The 19821-nt window shown below is 36.5% G+C and overlaps 1 protein-coding gene across 1 annotated transcript in view; it reads left to right on the top strand.

Annotated features, from left to right (window-relative positions):
- The window catches only part of LRMDA (leucine rich melanocyte differentiation associated), a 461971-nt gene extending 447709 nt beyond the window's left edge, over nucleotides 1–14262 (top strand). Inside the window, exon 8 of the mRNA XM_032191153.1 lies at nucleotides 14149–14262. Within this exon, the coding sequence (XP_032047044.1) occupies nucleotides 14149–14262 (114 nt within the window). The remainder of the gene's footprint in view (nucleotides 1–14148) is intronic.
- Nucleotides 14263–19821: the final 5559 nt, after the last annotated feature.

Here is a 19821-nt window from a genome sequence, read left to right as displayed (position 1 = left end):
AACTTGGTCATATCTTTTCACAGATATTTTAGCTCCTGTGCAGCAGATCTAGTAAAGAGAACAAAATTGTAAAATCCAAGCAGACAAAATGTTTCCTCTTGCATTTTTTTCTTCCTTGTTGCAAACTTGGCGCAAATCCAGGTGCTATCAAAAAAGCAATTATATTACTTGTCTTAATGAATTCATCTTTGGTATTATATTTTATGTGAGCTCTATGCTGCATTTCCAGTGCGTTCCATTCATTTTTCAGGAAGGTGTGTTTAGTATAATCTTTATTTATTTTGCATATTTCTTCTATTGGCATTCAGCCATATAAAATAAACACTGTTTATTATCCCCTTTGACTACAGTATTTCAAGGACTTTCCCTCTTGGACCTTCTCATGGAGGCTCCTTTTCCAAGGGTTCTTTATGACCAGGCCTGTTAGTCTTAAGAAGATGGGATGAAAAGATGTGTGTCTGACTTTTATTACTTGAGAATGCAGGCTTACTTCTTTCTGAACTAAAAATGTGAAATTTGCAACTGTTTTGTTACATATTTCAAAATTCTTAGAAGACTGTATGCAAAATGGGAAATCGAATAAAGCTTTTCTGGAAAGCAAATTTGCCACTAAAACCATATACCGTATATAGAAAGTGTTCCTGTTGCTGAAATCATTATATATTATCAGATAATTGTATGATTGCCAAGTTATGAAACTAACCTGTTTTTATCCTACACTTTAAAACTGTTTTATATAAACATATCTTTTTCAGGAAATATATATATATATATATTTATTTTTTTTAACTTAATTGGGATCTTTTGCAGAGGACCTCGAGGCTTCCTTTGGGCTATAATGGCAACTCAAATGATACTGAAAGTCAAAGAATCTATAGCCCCACAAAAATGAACTGTTGAGGAGAGGAGTGAGCTGAGTTGCAGAGCTTATGTTCGTGTAACTACAAGGATAGCGTGCTGATCTAGTGTTGGCTTAACCTAAATTTGGATGAGTTTAGACTTTTAAATCAGTCTGGAGTGTGCTTTCTCTCAGCTCACAGCTGCTGAAGAGAGAAGTGCAAAGTTGAGCGACAGTGAAATACTGGTCTTGCCTCTAATGCAATTAATCTAACTTTCATTACAGTGGCCAGACCTGGACTTATAGGTGTGTTTAGGCAGATTATCAGAAGTACCTTGATAGCTCTGGTTTCTGAATACCCTCTCCAGACAGTGTGAGTTGTGTTTCTGTCTATCTGAGAAGTTATTAAGAATCTTGACTGGCACACTTCCCAATATTGTAAGGATGCAGATCTTAGTAAATCAGTGCATTCACCTACCAGTGGAGCTAATTGTGTTTAATAGTATATTTTAGCAAGGTTGTGAGTGGAGCAAATGGTTTGAGGAAAGCTACACAGAGCTAGGAAAGTACTAATTTTAGTGTGAGTGGCTTCACAGATATGGTTAAAGAAATGATGGATAGTTCTTAAAGCTGTCTTACAGTGTATTTCCAGATTCTCCAAAGCTTGATTTTTTTCTACATTTATTTCCACAAGTATGGACTGTACAATCCTTTGAGAACCCCAGATTTTAGCATTTTAAGTTGTACTTGATATCTTGTGCCCAAAGTTGTTCCAAAAAAGTCAGTGAAACTCAGGAGTGCATGGTATGTAATGTGGTAAAACCTCATAAAATTATGGCATAGTTTGGGTTTGTGTTTATTAGACTGATGGGATCTTTTAAAAGAAAAAAAAAAAAAATCCAGCATATTTGACAGTACAGATACAATTGCAGTATGCCATAATAAGTATATCAACTTATAGGAGAGGGTATGGATTTATTAAGGGTTATTTTACAATCAATCTTTGATGCTTTAGAATGATGAAGTCCTAATTTAAATTCCATTTATCAAACCTACTAAAATAAACTTAACAGCCGAGTAGCAGCATTAAGGAATTGCTTTCCCTAATCTTAATTTGGAGATTGCTATTTTCTTGACAAAGTGCTGCACCTGGCAAGAAAGTCAAATCAGTATTTGATAGATGTAGCCCTTTTGAAGGTATTAACGAACAATTTGAAATTACAGTCATTATTTACTTTATTGGAAACCTCTTAGAGAATATGATTTATACCAGTGACAAGCTTTTTTGTGCAGCATAAGAATCTAGAACTGCAGGCTACAAACCAGAGAGCTTTGACTGCAGAAAGTTCATTTAAAAGTCATGTTTCCAGTATAAATTATACGCAGTTGTGCAAACATGTCAAAGTTTGGTAAATTGGATTTGTTTAATGTAAACAATATTTGACCAAAATAATAACACAACTTCAGAAAAAGACATTATGTTTCCACTTTCAAAAAGTTTGTATAACTTAACACAAGAAAGAGCTCAAATATAATTCTATGAATTACAATTTATTAGATCCAATCTCCATAAACCTAGCTTGCAAATATGTTCTAATTTCTTTTACTGGTCTGTTTTCTAGAGACACTATTAAGACACAGGAACATAGATGCATTATTTTTCATTGGTTGAAATCTCTTGGACATCAAAGCTGTAATAGGTGACATTAGGACAAACTGCTTAAAGAAAGAATTGATTTATGCACGTGATGGCTGAAAGTGAAAAGAAATTTGATAACCATGTCTTCAAGATGCAGCAAAAAGCAGTGTATGTAATGCTACTTTTAAAAAGACATAAAAATGAACAGACACCTAACATAGTATCAGTATTGTTTTTGGATGCATAATATTATTCCCTCTTTCCCGATTTCTATGTGTACTAGGAGCTGTACAAACAGAAGTAGTGACTTATTTCCCAAATGATTTAGTATTTAATATGTTGACCATGGCAGAATCTGAAATTTGCATTTGCATGTAGTCCTAGAACTCATTGAGTTTGTATTTTCTTAAAAAAAAAAAAAAAAAAAAAAAAAAAAAAGGCATATAAATCCATGAACTGAGATTGCTGTCAGAGGTTTTTGCAGAATCTCCTGAAGTTTTGAGTAGTCTGGCCCTAATCCAGAACATAACTGAGGCATGTAAACTGTTCTGTTGATGTCTTCAGAAGTGAACTTAACCTCAATTCCTAGTTATCTGAATTTCAAGGTAACATGATGTGAATTACTGAAATGTTATGATAATTGTGGAATTGAGGAATAATTCCTCATATCAACCATGTTCAAAACAGTAGGGTCTAAAACCATGGGGACAATGAGCAAAAGGCTCTTTCCAAAGAAGTCTGTGCAGTGTCACCAGTTGCCAAGAGGCTGCCAGGGGGCTTAAAGGTCAGTACATACCAAAGTAATGAGTCTAATCTAATGCCTAGAAGAAATAGGTTTTCCAGCTAGAACTGGAAAGTTTAATTACATTTTGAATTATGCAGATTCATGAGATATATTTTTCCATTAACTAGGGAGGATGGGAAAGAGCTGCAAAGAGAAAAATCAGATGAAGCTTGTTTTTACTGATTTGAGGAGGGAAAAAGAGTTCCATCAGTTGGGAGATATGTGAGGGACCTGCACTGTCTTACAGTCTAAAATGTCTGCACTGAATCCATCAAGATTTTTCAAAGCAGAAAAAGAATTATAAATTCACACTGACCTTACCCTCCCCCAAAGCAAAGTTAAAACTCACCATCACAGCCCCATTATTAGTTAATGAGTCATTTGTCTGTAAATCTGTGTTTAACAGTGACACGGGGCCTGCCTTCTCCTTTCCCTTTCAAAGACAGAGAAAATATATATATGGCTGTTCCAGTTCATCAGGAATTGAAGTGGCTAACTGGCATGTATTGAATCATGGAAAACTGTATGGGCTCAAAGTTGATTTTCATGTCCTCATGTACAGGTCAAATTACATGCAAAGTTACTTGTTTTGCTATTCCAACTACCACTTGTGTATAGAATCTCCAGAGAGGGCTTTGGTTTAAAATGAAGAGAAAATGCTGCTCTGTTGTTGACACTGGGTTAGCTGTCAGGGATGTTCTGCCTTCCACAGAGGTCATAAGTTGTTGCTGAATCCCATTCTTGGCAAGGAAGAGTCTGGTTTTCATGGCATTGCTATTTGTTTTGATTTGGTCTCCTCCTGGCTGTGCAGATTATAGGCCAGTAAACCCCTCTTTCACTGACTAGTGTGGGAAGTTCCAGGATCTCATAAACCTTAAATAAGTCTTAACTCCAAAATGGTGCATTTTGGAGATTAAATTTCTCAATGTTTTGGTGTGTTTTTAGCCCAAGGGTGCTGTTGACAGAAAGCAGTGTTTTTATTCCCTGATTGCTGTCTCTTTTTTTTTTTTTTTGTGTGTGTGTGTTGCATTTTTCTGCATTAGTGGAGGTATCTGTGTTTGAAAAGGGATTATATTAGTCAAAACTTAACACAGATGATTTGCCCCCATTCCTTACTAACTGACAGAAGCCTAAACTGCACATAATCTTTTGCAAAATACAGCCCTTTTGCAGCATCTCGGAAATTTCAGAACCAGAAGATCAGAAGATTTAACCTCTTAATACATCTAATTGAAAAGCTGTTGATTTTTGACAGTGCCAGACAATGGTAGTATAAGCTGCCTGAGATCTGCTGACATTGATTTTTTTGTTGTTTGTTTAACTGAACAGATAATTTTTCCCTATAATTCTCTTATTTTGCATGACATTTTTCTGCAGTAAGGGCAAAAATGAGCATTCTTTAAAGAGTTGCCTTGAAGTCAAATAAGAAATCATTTGCCCTCAACCTGAATTTTGAACACTGTAATTTTAGTGAAGCAAACTTAAGCAGATCACCCGTGTTCTATTGAGAATTTCCTGTAACATTGATATATCACAGGCATAGCAAGCCTGCGTATCTTTCAAGTACTGAAAGACAGTCTTTCAACTGTTTTTCAAATATTCTGAAGGATGAGTTATCAAATCTGAGCATATTTCAGTCAGATGTAAAACTATTTTGAGTACAAAGCACTAGAGCTGCCTCTCAGTGCAGATGCTTGTGTCACATTTTATTTTTCTTCAACAATAGCTTCCAGAATTTTCAGTCCCCCTTCTTGTGTTCTTCCATTCCAACATGAACGGTAATGAAAAACTGGTACAGACTTTCTGGAGAGCTGTTTCCTAAGGCCTTCATTGATAAAATGTTGGAGTCGGGTGCATTCCGCGCTCCAGTCACAGGAATTTTTGTCCTCTGGTAGTTCACAAGTTCACAGGTAAAGTTAAAAGTTACTTGCCGCTTCTCTTCCAAAGCCAGCTGTCTGTTTGTCTGCCATGGAAACCTTTCCTGAGATTTCCTAGTTGTCAAGGATGGGGTTCAGAGTTCATAGAGCTTTTTATTGTGCCTTTTTTGAGGGATAGAGGCTGATTTGCAGCACTATTTAAAGCAAAGATGCCAAATGAAAGTTCCTCGTTTTAAGTTTGTGCTTACACAAAGCTTCTTTGTGGTTTTTTAGGCCTGTCAGACTTGTCAGGCGTGGTAAGAAAAAGTATATTGTTTCCAGCACTTGGATTCCTTTCCTTCTGACATCTGCCACTCTGTAAAGATGATAAATTCCTGCCTCATTAGCCAGGGGTGTGGGATTACAGGCTGACAACACATTAATCACCAGCTTCTGTGGCAGGCTGACTAGCAATAGGCATTGTTAACAAAACTTTTCTAATATGTCAGTCTTCTCTATGACAGCCTGTAATCAATCATCTTGATTGACAGTGCTGATAGATTACACTATTTATACTTTGTGTAATGAAAGATAGTGTTTCCACCTACTGTCATTTCTAGGCTAGCAATGGAGGATCACTGAATAGAAACAAACACAAAAAAAAAAAAAAAAAAAAAAAAAAAAAAAAAAACAGGCCTCAGCTTGGCATTGTGAAGTTAAGTCAGACAGCGTTGTAGGTCTTTTCTGGTAGCTTTCAGATGAGGTGTATTGTTGGGGAACCTGGTAAGCACAAGCCTTTAAGTAACTCTTGAACTGAGTGTTGCTTTGCTGACTTGGTTTCAATAAGCTGTCAGGTCAAGTTCAGGCAGGTAGGAGACTGTGTTAATCTGGTGGCTATAGCTTCCTTTCCCATCCTGTATTTCTTCTCTGGCTGCACCCCAGCCCCCCAACCCCAGCCAAGATGAGAGATGATTTAGAGGTTGATGAAGTATGTGTGTTTCATGATTTAGAAGGCAAAATTATACGTGTTTCCCGTAATTGTATGGTGCACGGAAAGTAAACACAGGGAGGAAGTGCAAGCCAACTTGCCAAGACAGAGCAGAATCTGTGTTGGAGCTTTGTTAGCGTTTTGAAACTTATAAAACTAGAAACAAGATCAGGATTAAAGTGCATAACCAAATTAATTTTGTATACAGCTGTTTCTTGTTGAAGAATCACTTGATTATGATCTTGAATTATTTTTAAATAAATAATAAATGTCAGTCAGCTGTATTGAAAAATTTAACATTGATTGTCACAGGAGGACAAAAGTTTCTTGTAACAAGTCTGTTATCATGGATTATTTTTTTTACAGTTGTCTTCTTTAGTTTCGTTTGATATTAAATACAAATATTAAACTGCCTTAATATAATTATAGAAGCCCAGTTGTCTTTATAAATCTTTGTTTGTATATGCACCTTGTGAATTTTTGTCATGTTCTGTACCGGTACATTTATTTCTTTACATATCTATCCTTCCACATATGTGCTGGTAGCTTTTTTTCCTTGATGGCAAGGTTCGTGTGCTCAGTCACAATAAGAAACTTAAAATCAACCTTTTGATAAGGAAATAGGAGATGGAGCTTAAATTACAGTACTTGGGAGTTGTGCTAAATTTAGGCAGTTGGACAGGAACAGGGGTGGAGAAGATAGTCTAAACTTCAGTCTCCCTGAGAAGAGTTTCATTGTGAGGCCACAATGATTAATGAGAAACCTGACCATCTGATTAAGCCCCTCTGTGTCACAGGACATGATTAGTAGGTGACAGAGACTGTAACAGTATCCAGCCAAGCCTTGTTTCTTTCACAGCTCAGACTGTTATATGATTAATGTCCCCAAGGGCTATCTCCAGGTCAGGCAGGGAGAACCTGTCAGAACAGGTGGAAGTGACAAATTCTGCAGAAACTCCTTTTGCAAGAGAGGCAGCACGCAAGAATGGATGAATGGGGGAGGATTCCAGATGGGCTGGTTGACCTTTCTGTACTCCGAACAGACACAGAGAGCATCATGGGAATGAAACATAGTAAGTATCAAAAAACTGCAGATGTTCCATAGTTATTGAAGAATTATAGCATTGCCAAGTTGGGTTGGTAAAATGCACAGCACATCATATTATCGCCAGTGGTTTACGTTTTCTGATATGCTACAGGAGACTGTAGATCTAGCGTGTGTGTGTGTATAGACTAGATAAAATACCACACACTGTGTTTTATGGTAAGAGGGGAAGATTCTTTGCTTCAGTACAGATAAGGCTTGATAGAGCTGATGCTTTAGTATAGCGTTCTCTTGTGCTAGTATATATAATCTATCTCATCCTCATCAATAGTGGTCCATTTAGGGCAAGACAATCTTAGAAGTTAAAATAGTTTATAAAATCCTCATTCCTTTTTATTAGGTGGTGGTGATCTAGTAAGGTATTTTATATCATCCGGAGTACTTTCACCTCTTAGGTCATAGGTTCAAATCCCAGTTTAAGTATCTAGATACGCTCTACCTTGCAGTATCACACAACAGAGAATTAGGAGGGGAATTGCTAATATTGTCATCTTTCAGAGAAATAGACCCTTTCCTTGTTATCATAGGAATGCTATAAAATATCTTTGTAGTACTATAGAAGCAGAGGGAGGGGATGTTAGCGCTTCCATTCTTAGGAAATTCTGTCAGCATGAGGTTAATATTTGAAACAAAACCAAGAAATTAAACTAGAAAATAGGATTTTATTTTATTTTTTTTTTCCCAAATGAAAGTTTATTCTGTTTAAAAAGTTTATTCTGTTCAAATTTGATTTCTGTTATACCATTGTTATCAATATTTGGTACTATTTCGAGCCATTTGTAACCTTGGTTTTTTTTTTTTACTTCTGTTTTAGTGTATGCAGAGTATCTTCTCCAGTTTAATGTTTCATGTCAGTTTTCTCTTACATCATGAATGTTTCTTTCTTCAGCCTTACAAATATTTGAGAAGAATGTCTTCTTTCCATTTTACAGATAGAAACATGGAGTACAGAAATTGGACGTAACACACAAAAGCCAGCACAAGCTAAATTATAGTGGTCCAACAATTGGCTTTTACATTCAAACCAATAAGTTCAGTCTGTGTATTTGCCACTTAAAAAGGAGCTGTTCTGAATAAGTGCTCTTATTCCTGTGGTTCTAAGACTTTCTGCTTTTTGCCTCTGTTTCAACTGTCAGAGCCAGGTTCGGGTATGGTAAATGCCATGCTCCCCTGAGCAAATCCTCTGCCATATGCTATAATTTACACTTTCTGAATTGTTACTGGCTAGGCAAAAGGTCATTTTTCATAGTGGTTTTCCCAATATAGAATTAATAGAGGAAACAGACACACTTCGGTGGACCAGTGACCAGAGATGGCAGAACACCTGGATGTGCATAGTCACGAAGTGACATGTAGAATATCTATAAGAATAAGCTCTAAAATCTACAGAGGGAGTGGACTGAAATCCCTCATTTGAACTCTCCAGATTTTGAAGTCTAGGTCTGTTGGAAAATCTGCAAACCCAGAAATCTCTAGTAGCATAAAGATTTTAATACCAATTTCAAGTGATATCTCTTACTGTGTTCCCACAAAAATGATAGACTTTGATAAATTGTGACAACTTATCTTGTAAATAGTTTGCCTAGCTATTGCTTGTTTCAAACTTTACTATCGGTTTTTCAAATGGTTGTCACTGTATATCCTGTCCATTACGTTGATCAGTAAATCAGAAAGAGAGCCTGGATATGAATTGCTTGTCAGATACCGGAGGAGACTAGACTGGCTTTTTAACCCTCTGTGCAGCCCTGGGGCGAAAACAAAACTGTATTTCATATATTTTCAGCAACCAAATGAATATAATTTTACTACCCAAAAGAGGCTAAATCGTGTTAATTTGAGGAGTAATCTACGGAACCACATGCAGAAAATCAGTATCATGGTGGAATATTCTGAAGTGACCCAAGTCCTTCAATGAGCTTTGAAAAGAGCATTTTTGAATATGATTGCATTAACAACTTATGTTATTTCTCTCATATAGCTCACTGCCTGAGGTACCTGACCTGAATTTAGAATTACCCCAATGATTCTTAGGAGCAGTGATACAAGTGTGCATCTATTTATTATATTTCATAATACACAGGTTTATTTCAGTTGTTATCAGTAATACTAATGAAAGCTTAATGTTGGTTTCAGTTGGTTTTCAAGAACATCTCTGTTTCCTCAACTTTAATCAACTTTAAGGACATGTGCTTATACTTTCAAAGCATCTTGTGAGACAGTTGTAATTAAGATGTACATGTATGATTCCTGTAGAAGAGCACATGCAATAGAATGGACATCATAATCCAAAGCAAATGCAAGATAGTGCTTTATTTAATGGAGTAAAAACACAAATCCCTGTGTCTTTACAAAATGATGCATTGAAATGTTTCACTGTAGTGGCTATACTACCAGACAGAATAAGCTGTCCTGTCCATGATATGCATACAACTTGTACAAGTGCTATTTTTCTCCATACCTGTTTTGAGAAAACTGCTGCCACATTGCCTAATGAATCAATGTGAAGGGGTATTTCTGGTTTTCATTTGAGATATTTACTGTTGGTACAAAGAATGGGAGGGAGAAGTGGAACAGCACTCCTCACAAGTGTAGCTGTGCCCACAATGTGCCAGAATGTACCCCTGCTCCTTCAGAAAAGCCTATTTCATTGACAACTAACCAAAATTATTCAAGACAGACAACTCTTTGGGCTGGTGTGGATGCATAGTGAGAACCTGTGGATAGAGGTATACCAGCTGTTCTGGTAGAGCTGTATCTGTTCATTCTTTCTAGCACACATGGAACCACAGCTTTTGACAAAGTCTGCACGTAGAACAGCAGACTGAAAGATAAGGTTGGGTCTGTCTTGACCCAACATTGCCACAGGAGAACTTAGCTGTTCTTCATAACCATAGTGCTCTTTTCCAAGAGCAAACATGAACTGAAAATTAGATGACATTTGCATGATGTTGCAGTTTGCAGAAAGAGTGTAATGCACCATCAGCAGGAAAGGAAATGCTTGGGTTTTCTGTAAGTACAAGTTTGAGTTCTGGTTGAGCTGCTGCTGTGGAAGATAATTTCTAGTTCCATGCCATTTAATCCCAGGTGGATACTTTTAATATGTTCTCTCACCTGTCATCTTTATATAGACGATCAAGATGAATTTTTCCCTGTATACTTGGCCAAATTAGGAGTAATGCTAATTATCAGCTTGCGGACTTGGGCACAAAAATGGCTGCTTTAAATTTTGTGTTTTGGTCACTAATCTATGTAATAGATAGAGGCACTCTTAAATATCAGCTTGTTTTTTGTTACAGGGAAAAGAAAAATGTGGCTTTGGGCATTCCTGAACAAAAGGAAAAGCACTGTAACATGTCTGAATTTTCTTTATATCAGCACTCTCTTTAAAGTATGCATTTATACTGTGAATGCTGCTCTGCTTCATTTCTACCTGAAATAGTACTGTGCTAATAGCTATGTATAATTTTTCTTGGCATAATCCATTGTGAAATTCAGATCAGGACTGTACAAAAGAGAATCTTCCTAGTACTGTGCCAGCTCCCATACCACTTTTTAGCAGTTTTTCAAAGAACACAGGGCAATATGCCAATAATAAGCTTAGAAAGTATGTATGAAGTTTCTGATAATGTGACATGATTTTTTTTTTTTCTTACTTTAACTCTTCATTTCATCTTAATTAGTCCCAGTAGAAAAGATTGATTTTTTTTTTCTTTTATTCTTTTAAAGCCTTGTAGCTAACATCTGTTGGTATTCCTGGGGTCATTCTTGCACTGTCCTATGTTTGACATTTCTTGTAAAAGAAGAGGCATTTGTTCATATTGACATTAGCTGCCTCTGTATCTCTCAGTGGTGCAGATGGCCTGTGAATAAAGACATCAAGCTAATAGGCAAGATGACAAGCCTCGATAGTGCTGGTGCTCCTCATGCTTAAGTGGCAGGACAGCATAGATTGCTTTACTTGGGAGGTGCTAGGTCTGTCGGCACTAAAGCATATGGAATGAGTTGAAAATGCAGTGGGTTCCTGGGAAAAGAATACTACCGTGAAAATCTCTGGCTAGCCAGAAGTGTTTCTTTTTCTCCCTCTCCCTCTCTTTTTTTTTTTTTTTTTTTTTTTTTCCTTTTCATTATAGTATTTTATATTTCCTTGAGTGGCAACACTTAAAGCAAGCTATATGCATATGGAGGAAAGATCTCTAATTTACTTTACGTATTTAGTGAGTGGGACTGTTTAATATATCAGAAGACAACATTGCTGAAACAGTTCTTCATTACATTGTTTGCTTGTGCAATATTGTTAGAAGGAAACAATGAGCCTCTTGTGTAACAAGAAAGGTAAAATCATAGAATGGTAGATCTAAATGAAGATGCATTGTAAGTGCATATTAAAATTATACTGCAGGAGTGTTTTGGAAAATGTCATGGAGTCCCAAACGTGGAAAGTCTGTTTTGTCCCACAGTGGGCATTTACATTATCCTGTGGAGAAGAGACACTGGAAAAACTTGGCATTTCAAAGTCAGCTGATTATTTCTTGGGGTAGAATAGAAAGAAAGCTGGAAATTCAGTCTAACAAAGCATGGAAGAGAAAGATAATTAGGCTCAAAAGAAGTGGAAGATTAATAAGTCACTATAATTTTAACTAGGCAGTTAGTTGGCAGAGTTGGTGGCTTGGGGATCTTATGTCTGTATGGTCTTTTTCTTGGGGCTCATTTTGGATAAAATATAGCTTAGGAAAGTTCAGAGAAATAAAGGGATTTTGCCTAATCAGGGCAGACTCCAAATGCAGGCTTTTTAAAGGAGGCATTCACAAATACTGACTTTAAATATTGTCATGGTATTAAAGCTGTAAAAAGGGGGAAGGGAAGGAATATAGCTTCTCCTTCCCACTACTTCTAATGGGAATTGCTTTATTTAAAGTAGAAATACAACATTTTCTTTTTCTCCCACAAAAACACGGTGAAGTTAGTAAGCTTCTCTATAATAAAGAAAAAACAATCTTGGTTGAAATATTTCCACTTCATGGAAAGCAGAAAGAGAACAAATATATGAATAAAACCCACGTTTTTATTTTTAAATTTAGTTCCAGTAATCTAGTGTATATAATTATAACTGGATGAAATTGTCATTAAAAAAGCCAAGCAACAAAGGACAGACACTTAAAAACATTTTGGGATCTACTTCAACCACATGAAAAAGCCAGTATTTTCTTCAAGCTATACTTGAAAAAAAAAATCACATTTTTGAATTTACCAAAAACTCAGTGAGCAGTGCAATCAAGAATGATCATATATATTGTTGTGGTATGTTTGAGTCTACCATACCTAGGAACTGCAGATTATGTTCTTGTTTTTCAGCAGTTTAGAATCATCTGTTCTCAGTTGCTTTGGACAGTTTTTTGAACCTCTCAAGATGAAAAGGATCTTTAGTAAGGGATTTTAAGAGTTTTATTTACTTTTTAATAGGGCTCTGAAGGCAAACACCTGCATCAAGAAACATTTATATCCATGAGGATTTAGGAGTGTTTGTAATGCATAATGACATATTGTCTACATTAGGCAATTACTGTATTTCTCCTTTGCCTTCTTTCCTCATCTCAGCTTTAAGAATTCATTGTGGAGCAGCCTCAAAGTAACTTTTACGAGGTTCCCAGAATTTTGCAAATGTGAACTAGTTAAATTTCTTTCTGTATCTCTTTGAAGAAGAGGAAAAAATTGAAAATTTTGCACGTGCAGTTTGTTGAGGTTAAATGGTATACAACAGATACATGAAGTGACATAGGGACAAAAGGTTCGAGGCTGGCTTGCCAAACTTTCAAAATGTTCAGATTTGAAGTCACATAACTGCTTATTCAAAAAGTGCTTTTTTTCAAAGAGTTACCTGGTGACCAAAATAGACTTGTTAAAGGAGAAAGTCATATAGGTGGTCTTGGCAGTTGCCATTGCTTCTGGGAGAGCAATGCAAAGATTTTGATGCATGCAATGTTTCAGGGTAGTGCAAGTCACCATGATAATGCTAGCAGAAATGGTGTCTTATTGTATAATTATCAGATTTTAGGCCACCTATCACACTTGAAAACCAGCTGTGACTAAGGCTTGTTAGGGTTCAGCTTATTGAGTTCAAGGACAATTTTTGGATATGTAGGCTTGAGTATCCAGAACTCTGATCAGTGCAAATATCTTATGTCTATTTAGGGAGTTGCTCTTTAGTTGCTTCTTTGCCAGATCTGTTGACGTTAGTATACCTCGTGAGATCTTTTTTCTGCTTTTGGTTGTCTTCTGGTGTCTCACCTGAGCACTTCATACCCTGCACTACCTTGTGCCCACAATATGGGCCATCACTGGAGGGACCTGCTTTGAACTTTGTAAAAATGAAGGACTTCTTCACAAATTTAATTATCTGTGTTCTTTCCTCTATTAATATTAGTAGGCAAGGTAGATCTAGTCTAGTCCTGTTAGGATATCATCTGATGGTCTTTATTTAGTGACTGTTTGTGCATGGATGGTTTGGCTATTGACAATACACATACATCTTATTGTGACACATTGTGAAGCCCCGTGATTTTAATAGGGCAATTGTGTTGTTCATCTCTGTATCTTGAAATAATGGTAATTGCACTACCTAAAAGAAAAAAAAAAAAGTCAGCCACAGTGATGAGGCTTGAAGACCATGTGGCAAATCAAGTCTGAAAGTGCGAGCAGTCTTCTGTTTGACAGTCACATAGTAGGCTGTCTTTTGCTATAAATATGATCAGTTTTACACTAAGAAATCTTTAAAACCTTGTGTTACAAATGACTACATAGTTTTTAAATGGCCCTCAAGGAATCCCATGTTCAAAGTCTTTCTAGTGCTCAAAATAGATTTATAGTGTGGCAGAAGACATCTAAAAACCTGAAGCTAGAGTGTTTTTTGTACAAATGAGATATAAACTGTTTATCTTCAGGTTTCACTATATGCAAGTTTAGCGTCTCTGGAAAATACGGAGCTAAAATTAACTTATGCTGAAGAACCTGGAGAACTAGGAGAAAACGTAGGAAAACACGTTGCTAGTTCTTGATTCTAGCTGTAGCGCTTATAGAAGCTTACAGGTGTACTGGTCTGTGTACATACAGTCTTACATAATCAGTGCATATGTGTATATATACATATACTTTATGTGAAATCATGAAATATTTCATTTGAAAAAAAAGCTAGATGCAAAATAACAGTAATTAAGACATGGCTGAGCATTGCTTTGTAAGACTAGCAAGCAAAGTCTAGTTTTTGTTTTTGCTATTATTTCACTGGTATTTATAAGCAAGAATTTTCCATGTAGCTTGGGTTGGGCCCCTTAGAATCGTAGAACAGAATCATAGAATCATTAAGGTTGGAAAAGAGCTGCAAGATCATCTGGTCCAACCATCCCCATATCACCAATATCACCCACTAAACCATGTCCCTAAGTACCATGTCCAACCTTTCCTTGAATACCCCCAGGGACGGTGACACTACCACTTCCCTGGTGGGCAACCTGTTCCAGTCTCTGACTACTCTTTCTGAGAAGAATTGTCTCCTAATTTCCAACCTAAACCTCCCCTGGTGCAACTTGAGGCCATTCTGTCTAGTCTTACCAGTAGTTATCTGCAATAAGAGGCTGACCCCCAGCTCCCCACCACTTCCTTTCAAATAGCTGTAGAGAGTGGTAAGGCCTGCCCTCAGCCTTCTCCAGACTAAACAACTCCAGTTCCCTCAGCTGCTCCTCATACGCCTTGTGCTCCAGGCCCTTCACCAGCTTTGTGGCCCTTCTCTGGACACATTCCAGGCCTTGATGTCTTTCTTGTAGTAAGGGGCCCAAAACTGAATACAGTACTCAAGGTGTGGCCTAACCAGACCAGAGTACAGGGGACGAATCACCTCCCTGCTCCTGCTGGCTGCGCTATTCCTGATACAGGCCAGGATGCCAGGATGCCATTGGCCTTCTTGGCCATCTGGGCACATTGCCAGCTCATGTTCAGGTAAGCATTGACCCCCAGATCCTTTTCCTCTGCACAGCTTTCTAGCCACTCTGCTCCAAGCCTATAGAGTTGCATGGAGTTGTTGTGACCAAAGTGCAGGACCCTTCTTCAATCCCACATTCCCTCATAACTTGATGTTCCCCATACCTGTGGATTTCCTCTTTGGGACAGGTCATTCTGGTTTAAAGTGACTTTGATATGGCAATGGCTTTTGCTTAAAAACACCTTAAAGATATACATTGTGTTGAAGTGAACTGAGGTGCTGGTTAATTTGCACATGGATACGCTGAGGATGAGATGCTGCTTACTGTAATGGTTGGTAATGTGCTGCTATGTTATAGTCTTATGAGGCACTGGAAACCTTTTACCAGTCATGTTACGGTAAGTTTTAGAACAGCAAGAGAGCCCTGAACTCTGAATGTGATCCTGTCATTGTATGGTACTTCTAAGGTACAACAAGGTGTTGCATGATGGGAAAGCAGGTTAACTTCAGTGTTTTAATAAAACCTCCTTCAAAGTATCCTAATGTGAAACAGTGGAAAGTGTAGTTTATGCTTGTGTTTCTTAAGTGCATGAAATCTGATTTGTCACATGACAATTTCATCTTGTTAATTTCTCTTTTTAAGAAGCATTTTTTGGTAATGATTTTTTTTTTTGACTTATTCAGTCTTTGTCTCCAAAACGCCTCCAGAATTCTATAGTGCATAATTTTTGAGCTGTGAGTTTGTGCGTTGATGAGTTTTGCAGGAGCTTCTTCTGATACTCCAAATGGACTGGTACAACACCTCAGTAACAATCAGCTTGACAAGATCTCATGGGTGAAGCCTTGCTTCAGTTTGATACAGCTGATAGTGGTTTGCTGAGCTGAACTCTTTTGAGGCAAATCCAAGACCATAAATGAAAGGTTTAAATGACAGGTGCAATGTGAACATCAGGAGATAGTTTTGGGATGTACTTTCTGTTTTGAATTGTGAATCCCATTTCAACAAGACGTGGTTGATGCTGCAAGTTTTAGAGGATTTTAGAAGATGATTAGCAATAGTTATCAGGGAAAAAGCAAACACTGGTGCACAGAACATTTATAATTGAGGAAGTCCTTGAGCCATGAAACCTTGGAGAACATAATGGCAAAGTTGATAACTTCCTCTGTTCTTCTATGTTTTCAAGGCACCCAGAATTAACCAGGCCTTTATCAAAGAGTAGATCTGTTACTCCAGGCTGCTGACTGGGCCACTGTCTGAATAGTGGTTTTTTGTTTGTTTGTTTGTTTGTTTGTACAGTTGGCTATATCCTTAATTTACTGTTGAATAGACTAGATTAGGAGTAAGGTTTAGGGATTAAATATAGACCACTGCATCACAAGGTGATTTAGTCTTTTCTAGTGCAAACAGGTAGTAGTTAGGTCCTGTTGTACTCTTGTTTTCCCTGACTGGTGCATTCAGTGAACGTATGAGACAGTCCAGTACTGGAACTGGAGCTAATTGGAACATATGTTGTCAATCATGGGCAAAGAACTGATGAATACTCTTTGTCAATGAGGATGAATGGAGCAATAAATTTGAGATCTAAGTGGAGTTCTGTGAAAAATGATGTTTTGAATTATGTGGAGGCTTGTGTAACTGTATTCTGGGATGTGCCATTTGCAGAGTTTTCCATCACCTCAAATTTGCATTTTGTTCTCTGTTTGGACAAAGGTTTGGCCAAACCTCAGAATTTAAGCTGGACTGAAGTTGCCAAAAACTCAGGTCAAAACCATGTACAGAAACAAACTGATGTTGCAATATTTGGTTGAGATTGGAAGCTATTACAATGGATTAAGTATGAATAAACTTGAACAGCTGTGGTCCTGTCTAGACAAAGCAAAAGGAATCGTTCGTTTTTTAATACCTTTATGATGAATATATGATGTTGAAACTCTGTGCATGTGTTTGTGTGGTTCCTTCCTGTAAACTGGCCAGACAGTTGTTAATAATGTTATATTAGCACTACATTTTTGTTCTTAATTCAATTTCTTTGCTTTATCCAAACACTTTCACTAGTCAAAAAAAAAAAGTTGCTTTTTTTTTTTTTTTTAAATCTGTTACTCTTATATATTTTTCTGTCATATAGAGAAGAGCATAGGGATGTGTGGAAGCCATAGGAAGAGGGAACTTGCATTTCTTGCTTGGTGTCTCATCTACAACATCTCTAGAGGCAGTGTGGAGGAAACGTGACATACCCAGTCATGTTTTAACATTTTTAGCAATAATATTTTGTTAGTAGTTTGCACTGCAGTGTGAAAGTACATTGTGGCTGAAATTGATGCTGTGGGTGTATATGAAACTAAAATGTTTTTCCCAAGCTGAATCTCTATGGACTGTACATACTGCCCTTAAAGTGTCATAGCTATTGAGCAAACAATGAAGTAATGTGTTCAGAGGGTAGCCAGTATTACCTCTGTTTTGATTTTTTTTTTTTTTTTTTTTTAATAATATATGTATTTAGCAAACTATACTTTATTGAGTTCTAGTTTCTTTACTTCTTCGTCTTGGTTGCTGTTTGTCTCTAGCACTCATGATACCTATTATTTCTGCCATAGAATTGATTTTGTTTAACGTTTTTGCTATTGCAAAACTTCTTTTGTATACATTAAAACCTGTCACTGTATACAAAACTAACAATCATTATTCCTTAAAAGAAGGAACAATCTTCAATTTTAATTTGTGAAACATGGATTTTAGGAACCATTTTATTCCCAAAAGTAGCTATGTAAGTTTTCCACAACTTGTTTTTATTTGGATAAATAAACAGGGTGCAGTTTAAGTTCAGAAGATGTTTATCTGGCACCGATTGTTGCATGGCATTTGTTTATTGATTGTGATCTACTTTCAAGTAATCCAGGTGTCAGATGAAATGTATATTGGATGTTAGTAAAGTTTTTTAATCCAGTTAAAAGAATTGGGAGACAGTGTGAAAAGTCTCAAGCAAAAAGTCTTCAAGCAGCCAATCTGCTTATATTGCAGAATGAATGACTTGGTGATACGGATACAGCCTGTGATGTGCTCTGGAAGGTTTTGGTCTATTACATTACTAGCTTTTTCTACTTCGGGAGAATTGTCTTATTTGTTTCAGACAGTTGTCTCATAACTGTAGCTGTTCTTTTCAAGTAAAGATTAGCTTTCTCGTTAGCAGAATCCTTTGAAAGAATTAATACTAAGACTTTGATCTACACTGTATATGTTGAATCTGTTTATGTATAAAGCAGTCTATAGAGTCTTCAAAGAAATTTGGTAAGTTGGTAAAGTGGATTTAAACCAACATGGAGGTTTTTAACACTTTTAGAGGCCTATGAACAATACAGACAAGTTCTAACACATCTTTAGCTCTTGTAGAATTGTTAGAGCTGAGTTTATCCACTTAACCAGTAAAAGGCTTAGTTCTCACATCAGGAGTTTTACAGGTTTTACTTCAAGGTGTATGGTATATATTTGCTGCATCTTATAGAAACAACACAAGAATGCTGCACCAAAGCTGTCATAATAGCATGTTGCTCAAATGTGTAGTCAAAGGTTCATACCTCCAGTTTTGGTCTTAAACTCTGTTTATATCTTAACTGTAGCAATTTGGAACCCCTGTTGAACATGAACAGTGTTTTAAAATTAAACGTGGCACAGATTTGAAATTTCCACATCAAGTAAGTATCAGCAACGTCCTTCTTTGTTCCATTTCCATTAATCAACTGGAAAAAATATATACTCAATTATTTTTTATTAATTTATTTTTTCAGCTACGAGTTTTGCAGTTGAACTGGTTAATATAATTTTGAAAGTCTACATGTATGTCAATATTATGTATTGCTATCATCAAATGTATTTGTTTACAGTTACTGGATTTTTATTTTTTTTTCCATTTGTTTAATGGTCTTCAAATATACTTCTACTGCAGATCGGGTATGTTTTTTTCAGCAGGTGCGTTAGCTTTTGCTACTTCTGCAGTTTCTGGCACTGGAGATGTGTCTGCATTTTGTACTAATAAGTGGAGTAATAAATGAAGGTAGACCTAGAAGACGGTTATTTTTTTGAGGTTGTTGTCAAGAGTTAGTTGTCTCAAAAGGTAAATATTGATTGAGAGGTGTAGCATCTTATGATAATGCACTGTGATAGTCTGGAAGCGATAGTAATTTTTTTTCTTTTTATGAGTGATCATTTAACTGGAAAAAAAGTCTTTTAGAAGCTTGAATTAGATAAAATATATCACATTCTGGCTTATCGTGTGATTGTTACACGCAATATCTGTATTGCTTTTAACAGTAATTAATGGCAACATGATGCAGAACTGCAGTGTTGTGAATATGAAAACTACCATATTGGGATAGTCAATAGATGAAATATCCTTTAATTCAGAGTAAGGGTAGTTACATGGTTTATGTGTTTCTTGCCAAATGAAATAAATTGAGATTATAATAAAGTAAAAAATTAACACTCTTGAGGTGATGCTTTTTCAGGAGACCAAAGATGTGAAATTTCATGCATCTTTGTAAAATTCATTAAAGTGCTCCTTAGATGTTCTGTTCAGTAAGCATATCTATGACTCGGGACAACACTCAGAAATAATTACTGAAGGACTAAAGCTGTATTCATTAC

The sequence above is a fragment of the Aythya fuligula genome, chromosome 7 (genome assembly GCF_009819795.1).
Source record: "Aythya fuligula isolate bAytFul2 chromosome 7, bAytFul2.pri, whole genome shotgun sequence".
NCBI classification, from domain to species: domain Eukaryota; kingdom Metazoa; phylum Chordata; class Aves; order Anseriformes; family Anatidae; genus Aythya; species Aythya fuligula.
Note: the sequence above shows the minus strand (reverse complement) of the source record. Positions and strands in the feature narration are given on the sequence as shown.